The sequence below is a fragment of the Lontra canadensis genome, unplaced genomic scaffold (genome assembly GCF_010015895.1).
Source record: "Lontra canadensis isolate GAN:19392208 unplaced genomic scaffold, GSC_riverotter_1.0 scaffold31, whole genome shotgun sequence".
Taxonomy (NCBI): Eukaryota; Metazoa; Chordata; class Mammalia; order Carnivora; family Mustelidae; genus Lontra; species Lontra canadensis.
In genome coordinates, this window is record NW_022631025.1 from 6,980,303 (window position 1) to 6,997,069 (window position 16,767).

General features: G+C 45.8%; 1 protein-coding gene across 2 annotated transcripts in view; it reads right to left on the bottom strand.

The window, feature by feature from the left end:
- Positions 1-6,864: 6,864 nt before the first annotated feature.
- The window catches only part of VLDLR (very low density lipoprotein receptor), a 29,297-nt gene continuing 19,394 nt past the window's right edge, over positions 6,865-16,767 (bottom strand). For both annotated transcript variants that reach the window (XM_032866541.1, XM_032866540.1), the window contains 12 exons: positions 16,560-16,682; positions 15,988-16,107; positions 15,747-15,872; positions 14,556-14,727; positions 13,883-14,101; positions 12,932-13,050; positions 12,225-12,364; positions 11,773-11,914; positions 10,813-10,959; positions 9,411-9,491; positions 8,399-8,568; positions 6,865-7,514 (listed from right to left, as the gene is read on the bottom strand). In XM_032866541.1, the coding sequence (XP_032722432.1) occupies positions 7,479-7,514; positions 8,399-8,568; positions 9,411-9,491; positions 10,813-10,959; positions 11,773-11,914; positions 12,225-12,364; positions 12,932-13,050; positions 13,883-14,101; positions 14,556-14,727; positions 15,747-15,872; positions 15,988-16,107; positions 16,560-16,682 (1,595 nt within the window). In that variant the 3' untranslated portion in view covers positions 6,865-7,478. The remainder of the gene's footprint in view (positions 7,515-8,398; positions 8,569-9,410; positions 9,492-10,812; positions 10,960-11,772; positions 11,915-12,224; positions 12,365-12,931; positions 13,051-13,882; positions 14,102-14,555; positions 14,728-15,746; positions 15,873-15,987; positions 16,108-16,559; positions 16,683-16,767) is intronic.

The window sequence follows — 16,767 nt, forward strand, 5'->3', positions numbered from 1 at the left end:
CCTGCCTGGCATGAAAGGCCAGAGGTGAAAAAGCGCTGTCTTGCCCCCCACCATCCCAGCCCAAGACACGGTCATCCACCCTGTGCCACAGTCAACTGATTTATTTCCCCGTCTTCACCCTTGCATCCCTGCAGTCTGCTGTCAGCAAAGCGGTCAGCATGATTCTTTTAAGATGGGAAGTCATTCTGTTGCTCCCGAACCCTCTAAAGATGTCCCATCACATAAAAGCCTAAATCCCAGCCACCACCTTTGACATCTACGTCTTTAGATGGTCTTTACTCCTCTCTCCTTCTCTGCCACCGCCACTGCCAGCTATGCGGCTGCCTTGCTTTGTGATGGAGGAATGAAGCCTGCTCTGCCTCCAGACTTCCACCCCTGCCGTGTCGTCAGCGGGCTTACTCCCACACTTTCTGGTCCGGGTTCTCTGCCCAAGTCACTTCCTTCAAGGGCTTCCTTGATCACGGCACCTAAAACAGCACCTTCTACCATGCTCGATCCCTCACTCTTGTTCTGGTTTTCTTTGTAGCTCTTATCATTGTTTGGCATATTAAATGGCTGTTCTGTGCCCGAAGCTCAGCTAGAATGCGCACGGGTGCCTGAGAAGGAAAGCCAGTTTTTAACTGGTTACAGAAAGTCATCCGCCAGCATTTAGAATCTATACTCAGGAAATCACAGGGCTGTTCCTTTGGGGTCAGACCAAAAGGCAAATTTGCTTTTGGCTTCAAAAAACGAATCCTCAGCAAACTTCACATGTAAACGGGCGAATTTAAGAAAACCAGAAGGACTCTGGGTTTAAAAATACGGACTGTCCTCAATCAACAGGTAGGTGAAAATGCCTCTGAAGGAGAGACGACGACATTAGTTAAATGTTCAGATTCAAAATTGGGCGTTCTCCGTTTCCTAGATTATAGGCAAATCACATTTGCTGAACATGTCGAATCCAAAAAGCATGCTAACCTGACCTTCTGGAGTGTACGAAGTTCAGCATCTCCCTCATCCACTGATTAAATAGACTTCTCTGTATAACTGGTGAATTTGAATTTGAACCTATGCCCTTGGATCAGCAGAGGGTGTGCACACACAAGGCGCCCTGCAAAGTTTACAGGTGTGGGAGGATTCCTCTTTATTTCTTGGAGTAAAAACAGATCCCCAAATGCTAGCATTTCCTGGGGACATGGGAGAAGGAACACCGACAGGTGGGATTTAATGGGAGCATGCAGACTAAAATCACATCTCCAAGAAGGCATAAATGAAACATTTTAACTTTTTTTTTTTTTTAATGAATCATGACTTTTTGGCACTAGAGAGGAAGATAGGAGTTATTTGAGTGAAGGACTTTATAGATGTTGCTTCTCTGTCTTAGGAGAACCCTGTGTAGGTGGATATTCTAATTTCCATAGGAGGACAGGGCTTGGGTGGTAAGCAGCTTACCTGTGATCACAGCCAATGAAGAAGTAGGGGGACACATCCAAGTTCACTGCCTTCCTGTTACTGCACGGCCGGTATTCACCCACCATTTCACTCATTAAGCACATCATTGCCTACTCATTAAGCAAAGACTCACCCTGGAGCTTTCCAAGATTTTTCTTTTCCTTTTTTTGACAGTTTCTCTTTCACTCAACTTCCTTTCCTCCCACTACTTTTGTGGACTCCCTGCACCAGTCTCAAGGGTTAGCATGCTACGTGGTTCCAATAAGTCGTGGCTCCTGCTCGGACAAGTTTCAGAGGAGTCATCGCTAAGGCTCACAAACATTTAGGCTTCTCCAATGTGAATTTCTTTTTTTTTTTTAACTTTATTTTTTCAGTGTTCCAAGATTCGTTGTTTATGCACCACACCCAGTGCTCCATGCAATATGTGCCCTCCTTAATATCCACCACCAGGCTCACCCAACCCTTACCCCCTTCCCCTCCAAAACCTTCAGTTTGTTTCTCAGAGTCCACAGTCTCTCATCTCTTCCCCTCTGATTTCCCCCAACTCACTTCTCTCCTCCCAATCTCCTTCGTGAATTTCAACACAAAGCCCTTAAGAATTGATGAGGGGAAAAAGTATCAAAATGATTTTACTGGCTTGTCAAGGCCTGTCTTGTCCTGCCTTTGGAGCTTTCTCCCTTTGGCCAGGAAGCGTGTTTAAACTCTGTCACCCACAGGAAGCAGGGAGGAGGCTCTGGCCTCACATTGCCTGATAATAGTAGCTTCAATTTTCCTTCCCTCCATGGGAGGAGTGGAAAGGAAGAGCATGGGAGGGTGGTGTTTTGGCTACCTCTAGCGAGACACTAACTGTACTTCTAAGTATGGCAGGAAAGGGACATCTCCTATCCTTTCATCTTGACGAGTCCAGATCTTGGTGACCTGAGCTGTTTTCTGGAGAGGGGTGGCTGAGCTGTCTTCAGTGATCCAATTGCAAGAGGAAAAAAGATTTGAGGAAGAACTTTTTGAAAAGTTGTGTAGAAAAAGGAAAGGCTTGTGGCAGTCATCTCAAAAATAAACTTTTATTTAAGTTACATGTACAGTTCATTCATGAAAGAAAAACGCTTATCTACAGGTCAGCAGGACTAGATACATTCCAACGTATGTTTCTAGAATTCTGAAGATCCTGAGCATGGTAATGTGGTTGTACACTCTGGGCTCCTGAGGCATTACATGCTCTGAAGTCACATTTTGGTATTGAGTGACATTTTAAAAGGGACCAGATAGTTTTTCAAAGCCAGTCATTTTGCGCGAAGAATTCTCCCCCCGACCCCGCACATGTGTATAAGTTGAGAGATAAGCAGGTCTCAGGGGTTGATTCCAGAATAGCTAAGATCTGTCTGTCACTTGTACCAAGTCACAGCTCTCCCCATCGTCTTGGACATGTCTTTCCTTACGAGAGCTTTACGATGGAGGACTGGTCGTGATACAGCTTGTTTCCCCAGTATCTTTATATACGGGAGGGATATTGCATGTCCATAAACTCCATCAGGGGGTCTTCTTCTTTTACTTTGCAATCCAGTAGTCTACTTCTACTTCACAAGGAGAACAATTCTGGAACTTCTGGCATCTCGAGGCATGGGCACAGAACCAACAACTTTCTTCTGCGCCGACCTGATGTAGTGCTGGTGTTAGTCTTTCAGTGAGCCGCCATATTGGATGCCAGCCCTTGAGGGCATCTGAGACACAGGGAGACTGCTGAAGGACGCTTCCATCAGCAGTAAAGGGGACTCCGCAAACATGTAGTGTGATATCCAGCTTAACCTTTACACAGCTCTGCCTCCTTTTCTAAGCGGTAATGGCAGGGAGCACGTAGGGTTTGGAATCCCCATGCCATCTGTGGTCTCATTTTTCACATCTATAAAATGAAGACACTTACCTATTTGGGTTGTTGTAAAGATTAAATAAAATAGCACACTATTAAACTATAAAGAAATTAAGGGAGATTCGAGATGATTTAGCTGCCATCCAAAGACTGTGTAGGCCACCAAGTATTTGTTTCCATGTTCCAGATAGTAAAGTCAAAGGTTGGGACAGAAACACACTGGCTACATGTCTAGGGTTTAAATCATGTAACCCTTGAACCTTTTTTTTTTAACCATATAAAGGTGATGTCACTACCTGAATGTCACACTTAGATCCTATCAGACAGGTGTAGCGGAAAACCCTTGGGCCAAGGTCTAATGCATGCTATGCTTAATAATGAGTCAGGTTACTGTTAACTCTCACTGGTAAAGTCGCATGCCAGTTTCTAGGTCGTGCCACAACAAATACAGAGAGGCATTGGCTGGAGAGTGATCTCCAGCAGTTAACACTTGATTTGGACCCACTACATGCCAGACACCATGCTGAGCCCTTGTCTGCATTCTCCTTAATCCTCACTGCGGCAAGGCAACACAGTCCCCATCAGGTCCATTTACTGAGGGGATCAGGAGCTTGCCCAAGCTACCACATCAAGCCTGACACCAGAGTCCATGCTTGGGAACTTCCTTGCTGATAATCTCACTTGCCCCATAAGCACAATGAAAAAGAAAAGGACAGGCCCAGGGTCCCCTGAAGAGCCTGTACCCCACCTTCAGCCTGTTTGATGCTGGGTTCTACAACCCTGGGTGGAAGGTTTACAGAGAGACTGTCAGTCAATAGTCTACTACATCCTTGTTTCCTGAATGAACCAGGCTTGGAAATGCTCAACGGATTCGGGAGAGACAATAGAGAGTTGAGACACTTCTGTCATCTGTTCCTTAATAAGGTAACTGTGGACCCCCACTGATAACTCTCATTCAGCTTTTGATCTACGAAAGCAGACAAGGGTGGTGTATGCACAAAAATGTCCCCTATATTTGGAAACAAGGTATATTTGAAGACTTTTCTACTTCTGTGTATTCTTAAACCTCCACAGTTTAGGTCCATGGTGAACATAGAATTCCAAATTTTCCCCTAAGAGTCAAGCTGGATCCTTGATGATGAAACTGAGGAGCTCAAATTGAGTGATCAAGACTAGCAGGTTGTATTCTAATTTTTTGGACCTAAGTTATCAGAGCAAAAGTGCATATGCCTCTTGTGAGTTTCCCTGCCGCTGAAATCAAGGATTCCAGCTTCTGCTTGGGGTCTTCACTAGGTAAGAATTCTAGGAAATTCCTCGAGTCAGGCTCCATGACAGAGTGCTCCCCCAAAATCTTTTGCTTTGGGGGTGAGGATAGTTAAAAGGTATACTTCAGTTCTCCCATTTCTCAGTATTAAATTAAAGAGTTCGTTCTTGAATTGTCCTATAGTTTTGATATTCAAAGCCTGTCTTGTCATTTTTTTCTTTTTTTTTTGAGAAGGGCTATCTGACTTCCAAAGATACAAGGAACATAAGTAAGTGCCAAAGCTGAAGTCTCTGTCTGTTTCTTTGTTGTCTTGTGTTCATCAAGACTAGAACACCATAGGCTTGAGGATGATGCCATGGGTCTAATTTAGCTGTAAGAATGTCTTCAGGGAGCTGGGATTCTTTTTTTTACCAAATAGATAGCTTGTACATGTCACTTAAAGAGTTTGGACTCAGGGACTCGGCCGGATTTCTTTACCAGGTGTCACAAATTTGTTTACTCATCTTTTATCAAACTTTGTAGTAATTCCTAAAGTCCATGGAGGACCCACATTCAGTGACTTTGTATAACACATTTAACTCCAAACACCCTCTTTTAGTGTTAGATAAGCTTCCTGTTCTACCTCTTAACCAATTCTCATCTTCTCTGGTAAACTCTACAGATACGGCAAATTTACACCTGTATGTTTCATGTAGGATTCTTATTGTTATTTGGATACTGAAGCCCAAGGCTCTAGTTTGTCATGAACTATTGTACATGCTGAATTAACTAGTCGTATTACCTATTCTGATTTCAGTAGAAATATCTAGTTACTTGATTTTTTCAACTCTTCAGGTAGAGTTTCTGTTCTTAGCTACTTGGTGTAGGGCAAGGTCAAAGAAGGAAATACTTGAGACTCTTTGAAGGTTGGAGAGTGGGACCTAGAACTTAAAAGAACTTAGCAAGGACTGGAATCTAAGAGAAGATGGTAGAGAATAATGCTTGATTTTATTCTTAAAAACTATGGCTTTGGGCCTTGACATTAATACTATATAGTCCTTGTAATGGGGGAATGCACTGCTATCTTCAAGCTTCCTAGGTGGGAATTTTGTGTTGCTCCGATTAAAAAAAGAAATAGTTGGGTTTTGTTTCAGAGCAGGGTCAAAGTACTAGTCAACCAAATGGCCTTCAGAGTTGAGATTCAATGAACATGAACCTACTTACCACAATGGGCACTTCTGATACCCTGTGTCAGCAGGCCACAACCTGTTTAGTGTAATGACTTTTTGAAAAGGAAGCAAAAGGGGGAAAACACAGAGTCCTTCCTTCACAGCTATACACCAGACTTGCACACGCTGCCCCCCCGCCCCCCCCAAAAAACCCAAACCATGCCTATTCTTTCACTTTCATCGATTTGACCGAAATCACAACAGGGTGTCTATGAAACAATATGGCAGAAGCAGCTTCCTCTAAGATCATTGGTCTCCACCTGAACCACAAGCAAGGTGTCAACTGCCTTACTTACATTCCACGCCCAAGCAGAATAGGAGTCACCCACCCAACCCTTTAGTTACTCAGAGGATCTCTTCATCCTTTTGCTCCTGCATTGGTCAGTGAGTCCCAAGAGGAGTCACATCTATAGCAGACTCCCTCCCCTCTCCTGTTGAAATTAAAGCATCTTCCCAGGGCTCCAAATCTCATGTCTTCCCTTGTTTGCTCACATCCTGAGATTTTAGGGAAAGGCAGTAATGGATAATCTGATGGAAAACTTATTTAAAACCCTGTGCTCCTATTTCTTCTGCCCAAATTTCTTCATCTGTTCTTCATACTAAGAGTTTCAGACATTGTCCACAGAAGGATTGTATGCCAGCCAGACTGAAAAATGGGAAGCTACTACAGATTTTCCATGAAATTTCCATTTCTATGAAATTTCCACTGTCCTGGAGCTACATATAATGACAGAACATGGAAAACAGAGACTTAGGAATGAAGAAGCAGAATTGCTAGAAATCTTAGCATAGGTTGCTAGGTCAGGAAACAAATGAGTCAGAAAAGGAACTTGCCTCTAAATTCCTCCTAGAGGAATTCTAGGTACAGGCTAAGCTAGCTTCTTTAACCAAAAATAAGTATTTCAGGAGCAAATATTTAATGGTACTTTGTTCTTTTAGTACTTGGTTCTAAGAGAAACTAGCCAATTTATAAGCCCAGTTATGCAACATCAAGGTCTGTACTCATATACTGGATTTGTATTATCTAGCTCATATACTTAGAATGCTTGCTACTACTCAGGCCATCGACAGAAATTTTTCCTGGAGGAATAAGCAGAAACCATGGTTAAGCTGCTTGGTTTAATTGTTTTAGCACTTGAAAAAGAAATGTACAGTAGTTTGAACACTCAGTCTTTACTAACCTCCACGGAGGTCAAAGATTTCATTCATACGTACAAAATTAGTTTACAAATTTTTTGGCAATTTCATCTTAGTAACCCGTTTTATCCTATTGCCATTGTCCCAACCATTGAAAAAGTTTACAATAATTTACATAGAAATATTTTCAAAGTGCTTAAGAATAGTGATTGTTCTCTGGGATATTTACAGATGGCCTATACAATGTCTGTACAGATGGTGTACACTTATAGCACAAGGGTCATTGCTGGACTATGGCTTTCTAGGGAAAGTGCATATTTGGCCAGATGTGGCAATACTGTCTAGAAACTCAAGGTTAGATACTTGGTAACCATATCCAAAGCTGAAGTAGAATGTGGACAGGAATATTTACAAAAGTAATATAAAAATGGTCAAGTATACAAGCTTGATCCACGTAAAGACATCTTGATGTTCTTCCAGAATGGAGGAAGAAAGACTTCAGGTGCTGGCTCGGTTACCATTTTGAAGTGGAGGGTTATTGGTTTTAGACCTCAGAGGTCAAGACTCGTCTCTGAAGTCAAGCTAGATCATCGTCTGTGCTTACAACTGATATCTGTGGAAGAGAAAAAGGACAGGATGAGCTTGGTGACCATTCATTGGTAATGGTAACTCCAGTCTCCCAAATGGACCTTGCTTTTGAGTTGGTCAACCAAAGACCAAAGGGACATGGAAGGGAAGTCCGATCTAAAGCAGTACTGAGTTGTGTCACTGAGGCATTTGCACTTGAATTCAATGGTATCTACTTGGGGGAGAGAGAAAATGGTGGAGCTGATGCTGCCATTCCACTGAATGATCTTAAATCCTGGAGAACAATGGGGAAAAGACACGTGGGGGCCATGAACAGACCGCTGTTCTTTGTTTCACCAGACAGCTTGAGAGGGAGCGCTGAGCACTTGGTTTTTTCAGACTGTTCCCTAAGTGAAGGCCAAATACTCCAGTCGGGTTTCAACTGAAGAACAAGGGACTAACTCTCCTGCTGAAAGGAAGTGAGCTACAGTAGGCCGGGTAGGCCACTTTCAAGCATTTGGTAATGATGGTTAACAGAATCTTGGTCAGTACACTGACTTTAAGCCAACTCCCCTGTATAGGAGGATATGCAAACTTTTAAGTGTCCAGGAGATAGCTGACTTGACAGTCCAAGTAGGAGCCACTTGGTTCATCCTATTATTCACACAGAGTTTCTATAACCAAAAATATCTCCAACAGTATAGTGATAACCTTAGGTTGACTTGTCATTCTGGGACAGATGCTTATCTACGACTGACATGCATCCCAACAGGCTAGACTGTCTAATCTCCAGGGGTAGTAGATTTATTTGGTGGCTCTGTGATCCTAATGGCTCTTCCTAGCCCAAGAAGCCGTAGCTTGAATTAGCAGTCTCCTTTCCAGAAAGTCCTACTGCAAGCCAGAGTGTATCAAGACCCGAAGCTGACTTACTGCTGGGTACGTGTGTCCAACAGAAGCACTGTGTCTCCCAATGTCTATTGACAGGTCCTCTTCAGTAGTCTTCAAGTACACAGGATTGTCAAAGTTCATGCTTTTCATGTTCTTGTGCTGCCAGTTTCGCCACATCAAGTAGCCACCTACTGCCGCCATTGCCAAGAGCACTGAGGAAAAGTGAGAAGGTGACTAAGCAGGGTGTAGTCTCAAAACATACAGAATGAGGTCATGGTCAGGAATCCATGAGACTTGACATCAATAAATATTTCATGTTGTAGGAAGCCAGCATAACTAGGTGTTAAACTATAAATGGGCCAGAAGCTTAAAACAAGTTCAGAACTGTGGTCAAGTATTCTTCTGTGGCTTGGTGCTAAGCTCAACAACGTCCATTTGGGCGAGTGTAGAGTCCTGGGCCCCGGTGCAGGCCAACTGAATGAAAATTTCAGAAGTTTCTGGAAAGCTTTTCAAATTGCCCCCACCACCCCCCTGGTGTATTAGTGAAGCTTGGACTCCAGTCTTCTAGGACAAAGTGGCCATTATAGCACAGGGCCTTAGAATTCCCATGCCCACTAACTGCTCTAGAGGTTCTTTCCCCTGAGTTTGAGGATTCTTTCCTATTTTTAATTTACCCTCTGCAAGTCCTATAACTCCTCAAGAAAGTATTGAAGCATTTGTGTGTCTCTGTATGAAGCATTCTACACCTTTCTAAGGGGAAGAAAACAGTGCTCTTTACCTAAAGGAATGTACTGAGTCAGACTAATGGCCCTGATCTAGAGTGTAGTCGGCACCTTTCATGTAATATGTGAGGGTTTATCACTGCCCCTCACAGTGCCAAGAATGCCACCAAAGAGCAAGGTTTGGACTCAACTCCGTGCCAGGCTGGGGAAGGAGCGAACGTAATCAGGGTCACGGACCCTGTGACCGTGGGAGCGGTGTCTCTGGATGGATTCGAAATGCCCATCTGCTGGGCATCTAACAAGTCTATCCAGATATGTGGGGAGGTACTTACAGAGAGGAAGGATGGCCCAGGCAGCAGACGTGCCTCTCGGGGGGACAGTGGCCTCAGATACCGCTGTGGTCACATTGATCCCTACAGGAGAATGAAAGAAATCCATGTAGATGGATATGAATTCAGACTTAGAAACGGCCCCATCCGGACAAGCACCTCTTGCCCCTGGCACCCATGACTGCGGGTCAGTGCCTACTGCTTTGCCCACCAGGCACAACCAGTCCGGAAGGATTGGAGAGTCACATGCTCGAACAGCTGTTTCTAGTAGAGACCTTCGTTAAGTCGGGTCAGATGAAGAATGTCAGACTTTCGGGCTTTGGAGCTGAGGTGTAGGTTACCAGCTAGGGGCAGAGCTAGTGGTTACAGGGCTGCATGAATTACTGAAGCAATAAATACAAAAAGTGTGGCTGTTAGTTGAGATTCACAGTGTGCAGTACTGGGCCTAGTACCTCCAGGAACTAGTCCAGTAGTTGGTGAAATTTCTGTTGTGTGGATACCTTTTGTCTCACTGTTAAGTCACAGGAGTTGCAGAACCTGAATTATAGAGACTGAGAACCTGGTTAAGGCCAAGGTTCCAGAGCGGCTAGCTGTTTCATCCAGAGAAACCACTCGACAGGTTATGTCCACCCCACGGGAAACAGATCACTGCTGAGCTAAGTTGCGTGGTCAGAGCCAAAAGGAAGTCTTCATGCAAAACCAGAGACACACGAGATGTGGGACCAAACAGTGAGCATATGGAATCTGACAACTCAAACAGGTGCACGGCCACACCTACCCCTCCCGGCACCGTCCTGGAAGTTACCAGAAATGCTCTCGACAACAGAGTATCAGACACACTCGTCTTACTGTCAGATGGTCTTAGCAATTACTTTTTCAGTAAACCGAGCTCATCCCTGCCGGGATGCTGCATTACGCTAATAAAAACCTCACAGAGGAGCTCCTTGCTCACAACAGGGGTGTTTAATTGGCCACTCAATCAAAAGCTAAGAACGGAAAATGAAAATCAAGGCGGGTTCAAGTGTGAGTTTAGGGCGGTGTCGCCCACGGGGGCCGTAAGCTTTCCTGTACCCATGGCCTCTCTCGCTCTGGAGGAGAACATTAACTTCAATGATCTGCAAGTCGGCCGGCTCAGTGCTGTTGCGGGGCTAACCGGGATGCGTCAGGCCGGTCCCGTTCACACCGTGGTCACCTACCGACTCCCCAGTGCTGCAGTGAGTGAGAAGCGGTTGGGAGGGAATGACGCCAACAGCCTGGCCGGCCGTGGCAGCAGGTAGGCTCTCAAGTCTCCTCCAAGCATCGGTGAAAGCAGAATTCTTAACCTCTAGGCTAGTTTTTTCATCAGTGCCTTACTCTTCTGCCCGTCGTTAGGCCCTGCTTGTGGCTGAAAGGTAAAAAGCCTTACTGTGGCACTCCCGGCCGTTCTCCTCCAGCCTGTACCCATTGGGACAGGAGCAGGTGTACTTCGGAGAGTGATCGTTAATTTGTGGAGCCGGCAGGCACAGGTATTCACAGCCTCCATTGGGCATGTCTTCTTCACACCAGTTTTTACCTGTTTGGAGATAAAAATCCTTTAAAAGAGGGATTCTGGTACCCACTGTACAGCCTCTTCTAGAGGCTGGAGACACGAGTCCTTTTCCCCAGGGAGATGACGCTTGTCTCCTCTGTCCATCCTTCAAGTTCAATACAATGAAGAAATACAGGGACAGGCAACATGGCCTCAGGATACCGCAGATCCAAAGAAATTTCTGGAAAGCGGTATCGGGATTATGCCTGGAACAGGGGTGTGGTGAGGAGGCAGGAGGCACCCATTAAGGACCCAAAGCTTAGAGTGAAGACTTAGGGGAAGGAGAAGAGCATGTCCTCGTCGGTCTTCGCTTGGCCTTGCAGAACCCAGCCAAAGGGAGGCTGACGGGTTTCCTTTAGAAAGAACCAGGCAAGTAGTTCGAGCAGGAGCTGGTGTGACCAGATCGATGGGTTTGGGGATCTACACAGAAGATGCATCATCAGCGGGAGGTAGGGAAAGCTTGTGGCATAAAAGCTCCTTGGGAGGATAGTGCAAGAGTCTGCGTACAAGGGAATGAAGTCCAGGAGGTATGGAAAAGCCTGGAATAAAAGACTGCGTGCCGGGGCTGGGAAGGGAGAGCTGAAGTTCTGATAGCTCTTTCACTAGGAAGTCAGAAATGCAAACAAAACAAAACGAAACACCACGTTTGATGTGTTTGAGGTAGGGGACTGGACGGGAGAGTCCTGTTGTAGGGCAGGATGACATATTAAAGAGCTCCTGGTAGCCCGGCAGGTACTAGGCCACGCTGCTGTCCCTACAGCGGCCTTGTGGATGGAGGGCTGTGCTCGTCCCCGTTACCTGACGGCTGCACGAGTTCGTGATACACAATGATGTCTTGGGCATCATTAAGGTTGTTGACCAGAGTGGCCAGCTCTGACCCAGTGAATTTATTGGCACCGTAGACGGCTTCATTTTCTCCATCTATCCAGTAGACACGATCCTAAAACAGAACCCCCGGATTAGCGGGATTAACACAAGTCCATATCTAAGGTCATCCTTACTGTCTGTCAATGTAATGGCGCAAACTTATTGCACATCGGTCTGGGAAGTTGGATGTCACACCATTGGACATGCAAGTTCAGGCTTCTTTAAGTGAGCATTGACTTTACCCCATGTCTGAAGTGGAAGCAGTTTCTCGGGTCATGCTCCTCTGCCCATCCCTCCTTGTCCCACACCTGTCCTGTCCTTTCTCCCTTGAGGCACTCTAGTAACCCAGAGGTAGATGGTTGGAGCTGACGCACATATCTCACCTCAAATATGGTCAGCGCAAGAGGGTGAGCTAGGAACTCCAGAGACTTGAGGACAATCCTGCGATCTTGGCCATTCAAGTCCACACTGGACAACATGTGCAACTTGGAATCAAGCCAGTAGAGACGACTCTTTATAAGGTCTGGGGAGGAAAAGAATGGTCAGCGCACGGGATGCCATCACCACCCTGGCTTCCACTGAACATATTCAGGGAATCCAATATTCTATTCTCATAGTTCCTTCTCTAGCACGGGCTCCTAAAGTGGTGGGGGTCCCACAAACCTTGTGAGGCAGCATGCGGGGTCTGGACCCACACTTCTTCTAGGGGATTAAAGGAGCACCTGAGATTCTCCAAGGCGCTGACTTAAGAAATGGTGCTCACATTAGAGAAGTGTAAGAGAGGTGAGTGTGCTGTTCTTCCCGATGGATGAGAGTTCTTAAGGCCCAAGACGCATTGAATTTATGTCCCATATTGGGCCCAAGTGGACAGAAAAGCTAGTAATGATAAAGCGTCTAATTTGTGGAAGCCCCAGCATTCGATTTGCACTGCTCAGTTCCCCTCATCCCAAATTCTTGCTATCGAGGAACCATGGGAGCTGTCATCTGCTCTAGTCCAGAGTAAACTATGGAGGGAAGCAAAAGCTGTGGAGACCGTTGGCCAAGGTGGTGGCCACCTTGGTGGTGGCCAAGGAAGGAAGGACAGACTTACCGAGTGTAATTCCATTAGGCCACTGGATGTCCACTGTCACCAGGGGCCGCCTATCAAATCCATTCATTCCTGCTTTTTCTATTTTAGCTGGTTCTCCCCAGTCTGACCAGTACACAAAGCTAGGAAGAATTAAATGAGAAAGAAGCCTCAGTGATTTAGAAGGAATAAATTTGTAGTTTGAGATACACATTTAAACGACGACGGGAAAGCTCTGGAGACCGACAGTAACAGGTAACGGTATAAATTATATTCCAGATAAACAAAAGGTAACACTAAGAATCTACAAGCTCATTGTGAACACTATTAATCTATGTAAGTGTGAGAATTATATTTCAACCCCAAGTCACGGGTTATATATTTCCTTTATAAAAGGCCAATTCTTTCAGAGGACTGAAAGTTGACTGTATGTTAAGCCTTATTGAGGGGCTTGGCTGACCTCGTGAGGATTCTGGGGGTCAGGTGTCCTTGCTAGAGCCTCTGTCAACTTCCTAAGCTGCTTTTCTATAGCCTTTAGCACCCACATAGGGGAGCCTCTTGGTGAAATGTTGCTAGAGAGATCCATTTACTTCAACTGGACTTTCAGACGACTCGGACATTTAGATGAAAGCCTTGAGGTAACAGGGCTACCAAAATCCTCACAACGCGTGCTACTCCTGAGGTTTGGCAAAGCATTTGGACAAACATTAAAAATCACTTGCAGAAAAGCTGGTGGCCATAAGGGTTCAGACACCGCTTCTGTGTGTATGTCAAGTCAGACGTGTTTCCTTACTGTCAGTCAGTGCTCATCCTGCAGGGGGGGCCTGGAAGAGAGTGGACTTACTCGACCGTGACAGCACTGACATCTCAAACTGGATAATTCTTTGTTGTAGGGAGCTGTAAGTCTTGGGGTTTCAGTACTATTTCAGCCAGGAGGAACAGCAACTGAAAGGCTAGAAAAAACAGACTACACACCCAGACAGTGGGTCCAGAGCGAGGGAGGCGGGCTCCCGCAAGTCCGAGTTAAACAGGAACTTCCTCTTGGTTCCATCCAGGGTAGCTACTGAAATAGTCTTAGAAGCCACATCAGTCCAGTAGATGGTTTTGTACACCCAATCAACAGCGATGGCTGCAGGATTATAGACATTGTCGATCATTTTAACATGTCTACCAACCTTGTCATCAATTGAGGCACTGAAACAGAATAGGTCACAAGACATTTAAAAGTTTGACACCATCAGAGCCTGGAGAATGGACTTGCTGTTTACAAAATGGTCAAAAACTTTGTGCAGAAGAAACTCGAGTCACACCATGGCTCACCCCTCACATCATTTAACGATGCTTCTTACTGATACTAAATAACAGGGTCCATTATTGAGTTGCTGGGAGGTACTCGATAAGCAGGACTGACGCGTTGCTAAGTGAGATGTCCTTTCTTATACTCCTACAGCTACGGACACCTTGTACTCCATACACCATTGTTAGTCTCTAATGAGGAACTGATAGTAACTTAATAGTTGAAGAATCAATCAGTGTCCAGATTTAAGAGTCCCAGCTAATTAGATGCTAGCGTGGAGCTAGAAATTCCTCCAAGCCTTCACAAAGACCAAGGCTTAGGCTGAGACGCTAAGCAGAGAACTGAAGTTACCTGAAGATGGCCTTCTGACTTAGATCAGCCCAGAACAGTTTCTGAGCAGCAATGTCCGCATCAAGGGCTACAGTGTTTCTTAGCTGTTCCACTAGTTGGATATATTCCTTCCTCTCCAAGCCAATCTTCCGGATGTCTCTTCGATTCGTGAAGATCAGACTTGGCTCTTTGCCTGCAAGACAGGAGTCAGGTTCGTTTAGTGTCGCTGTAGGAAGGCAAGGTCCTTCTAAGTCAGGAGAGAGCACTTAGGAAAGGCACGGCCCAACACCTGAGGAGTAGGCTAGCTGCGGTCTGTGCCCCCCGGGGCACTGTAAGCACCTCCCAGTGTTCAAGAAGGCAGTCCTGGGGTCACAGCACTCAAAAGTAGGGTGGCTGATCAGCTGGGAACAGTCTCTGAGTAGCTGTTGACTAAGTTACTTCCTGGGACTGCATTCAAGTTTTGGAAGCAGGAAGTACGTGAACCTGGTAGGCATTCATGGTATCATACGCAAAAGAAACTGACCAAGGCAGGTGTCTGGGGAAATGCTTTTTTTGTGATACTGTACTGGCAGGTAAGTAGCACTGATCTCAAGAACAGACAGTTCCGGACTTGGGATGATTTGATTTAGGATTTTTCAACTTTATGATGGTACAAAAGCAGTTTGCGTTCGTAGGAAGCACACTTCGAATTCAGAGTTGGGATCTTTGCTCAGGCCAGGGATACGTGCTACCATCCTCTCTTGTGATCTTCTCTCATGATGCTGGGTGGTAGCAGCGAGCCGAAGCTCCTTGCAGCCCCCATGATCACGGAGACTTGAGTCCTGATGCGCTGACACCCATCTGTACCCACGCAGCCGTACCGCTTCTCCCTTTCAGTATGGTACTCGGTAAGCTACATGAGACATTCCATACTTCCTGGGCTTTGTGTTAGATGACATTGCCCAGCTATAAGCTGATGTAAGAGTTCTGAGTGTACTGAAGCCAGGCTTGACTAAACCGTGGTATTTGGTAGGTTGGGTATATTAAATGCATTTTTGACTTGGGATATTTTCAACTTACAATGGGTTTATTGGGTTGTGACCCCATCCTAAGTCAGGGGGAGCTGTACTATTTTAATTCTGTAATTGAGCTGACTCTCGGGTCAGGGGCTGTATGCTTCGTAAGCGCTTACTCCTAAAGGGACCAGAGCAACACCAGTCCAAGTCCATTTACCTACTGCCTTGCACACGCCAGTGGCAAGATCCATCTGATAGCCCCGACTACATTCACACTTGTAACCGCCTTTTAAGTTGATACAAATTTGGCTGCAGATTCCCGGGTTTTGGCATTCATCAATATCTAGGAGGGAAATTAGGATTAGTCTTTCGTGCCTAGATGACCTACAGCAAGATACTGTCGTTTCCGGGCTTCTCTCCCCCGCACCCCCAGGGCTGAGGCTCCCTTCCGGACTCACCTCCGCAGATTTTCTTATCTATCAGTTCAAACCCAGCTGCGCAGTCACATTCGTAGCCTATCACGAGGTCTTTGCAGATGTGAGAACAGCCGCCATTATTGACCAAGCATTCGTTTACATCTGGAAGAAAAAGGGACCAGAGTTACCCCGTACGTTATTTCAAATCGATTTTTGCCCCTGTTAACGTTTAAACTCTGGGCTTTTTGCGATAACTTATCGAGATAGTCTGGTCAAACCCACGAATTTCCTAAGGTCTAATAATTTGCATTTAAGATACGCATCTCGGAGTGTTTGGGGGAAGAGTAAACCCAGTCTGCTTGGCAGGTTACCAGCTGGCTGAGTCGTAGGAGTCAGGTGTCCTCCAGCTGATCAGTTATCTTTAAGGAGGTGAAGCTATGAATGAGCTGGTGACTGCTTCAACTTTGAAGGCATAAAAATGCCACTCTGAAGCCCAACCACAGAACTCGGTTCCTTAGAAGAGATGTGACAGGCCCTGCACGAGGTCCCCACCGCATTGGCTAGGGGCGATGTGAACCTTCCCCGCTCTATGCTCAGGCCAGCCCCCCACTTACGACATTCTTTCAGGGGCTCGTCACTCCAGTCCCTGCAGTCCTGCTCCTGGTTACATACTTTACCGATATCTATGCACTCCCCACTTCTGCACTTGAACTTGCCAGGGCCCAAGCACTGATTGACTACAAGGAGAAACACAAAAGCGAAGTGTCCATTGGTGGGGCTGCCCCAGCAGTCCTCTGACTCCCCCCCCCCCCCCCAGGAGGT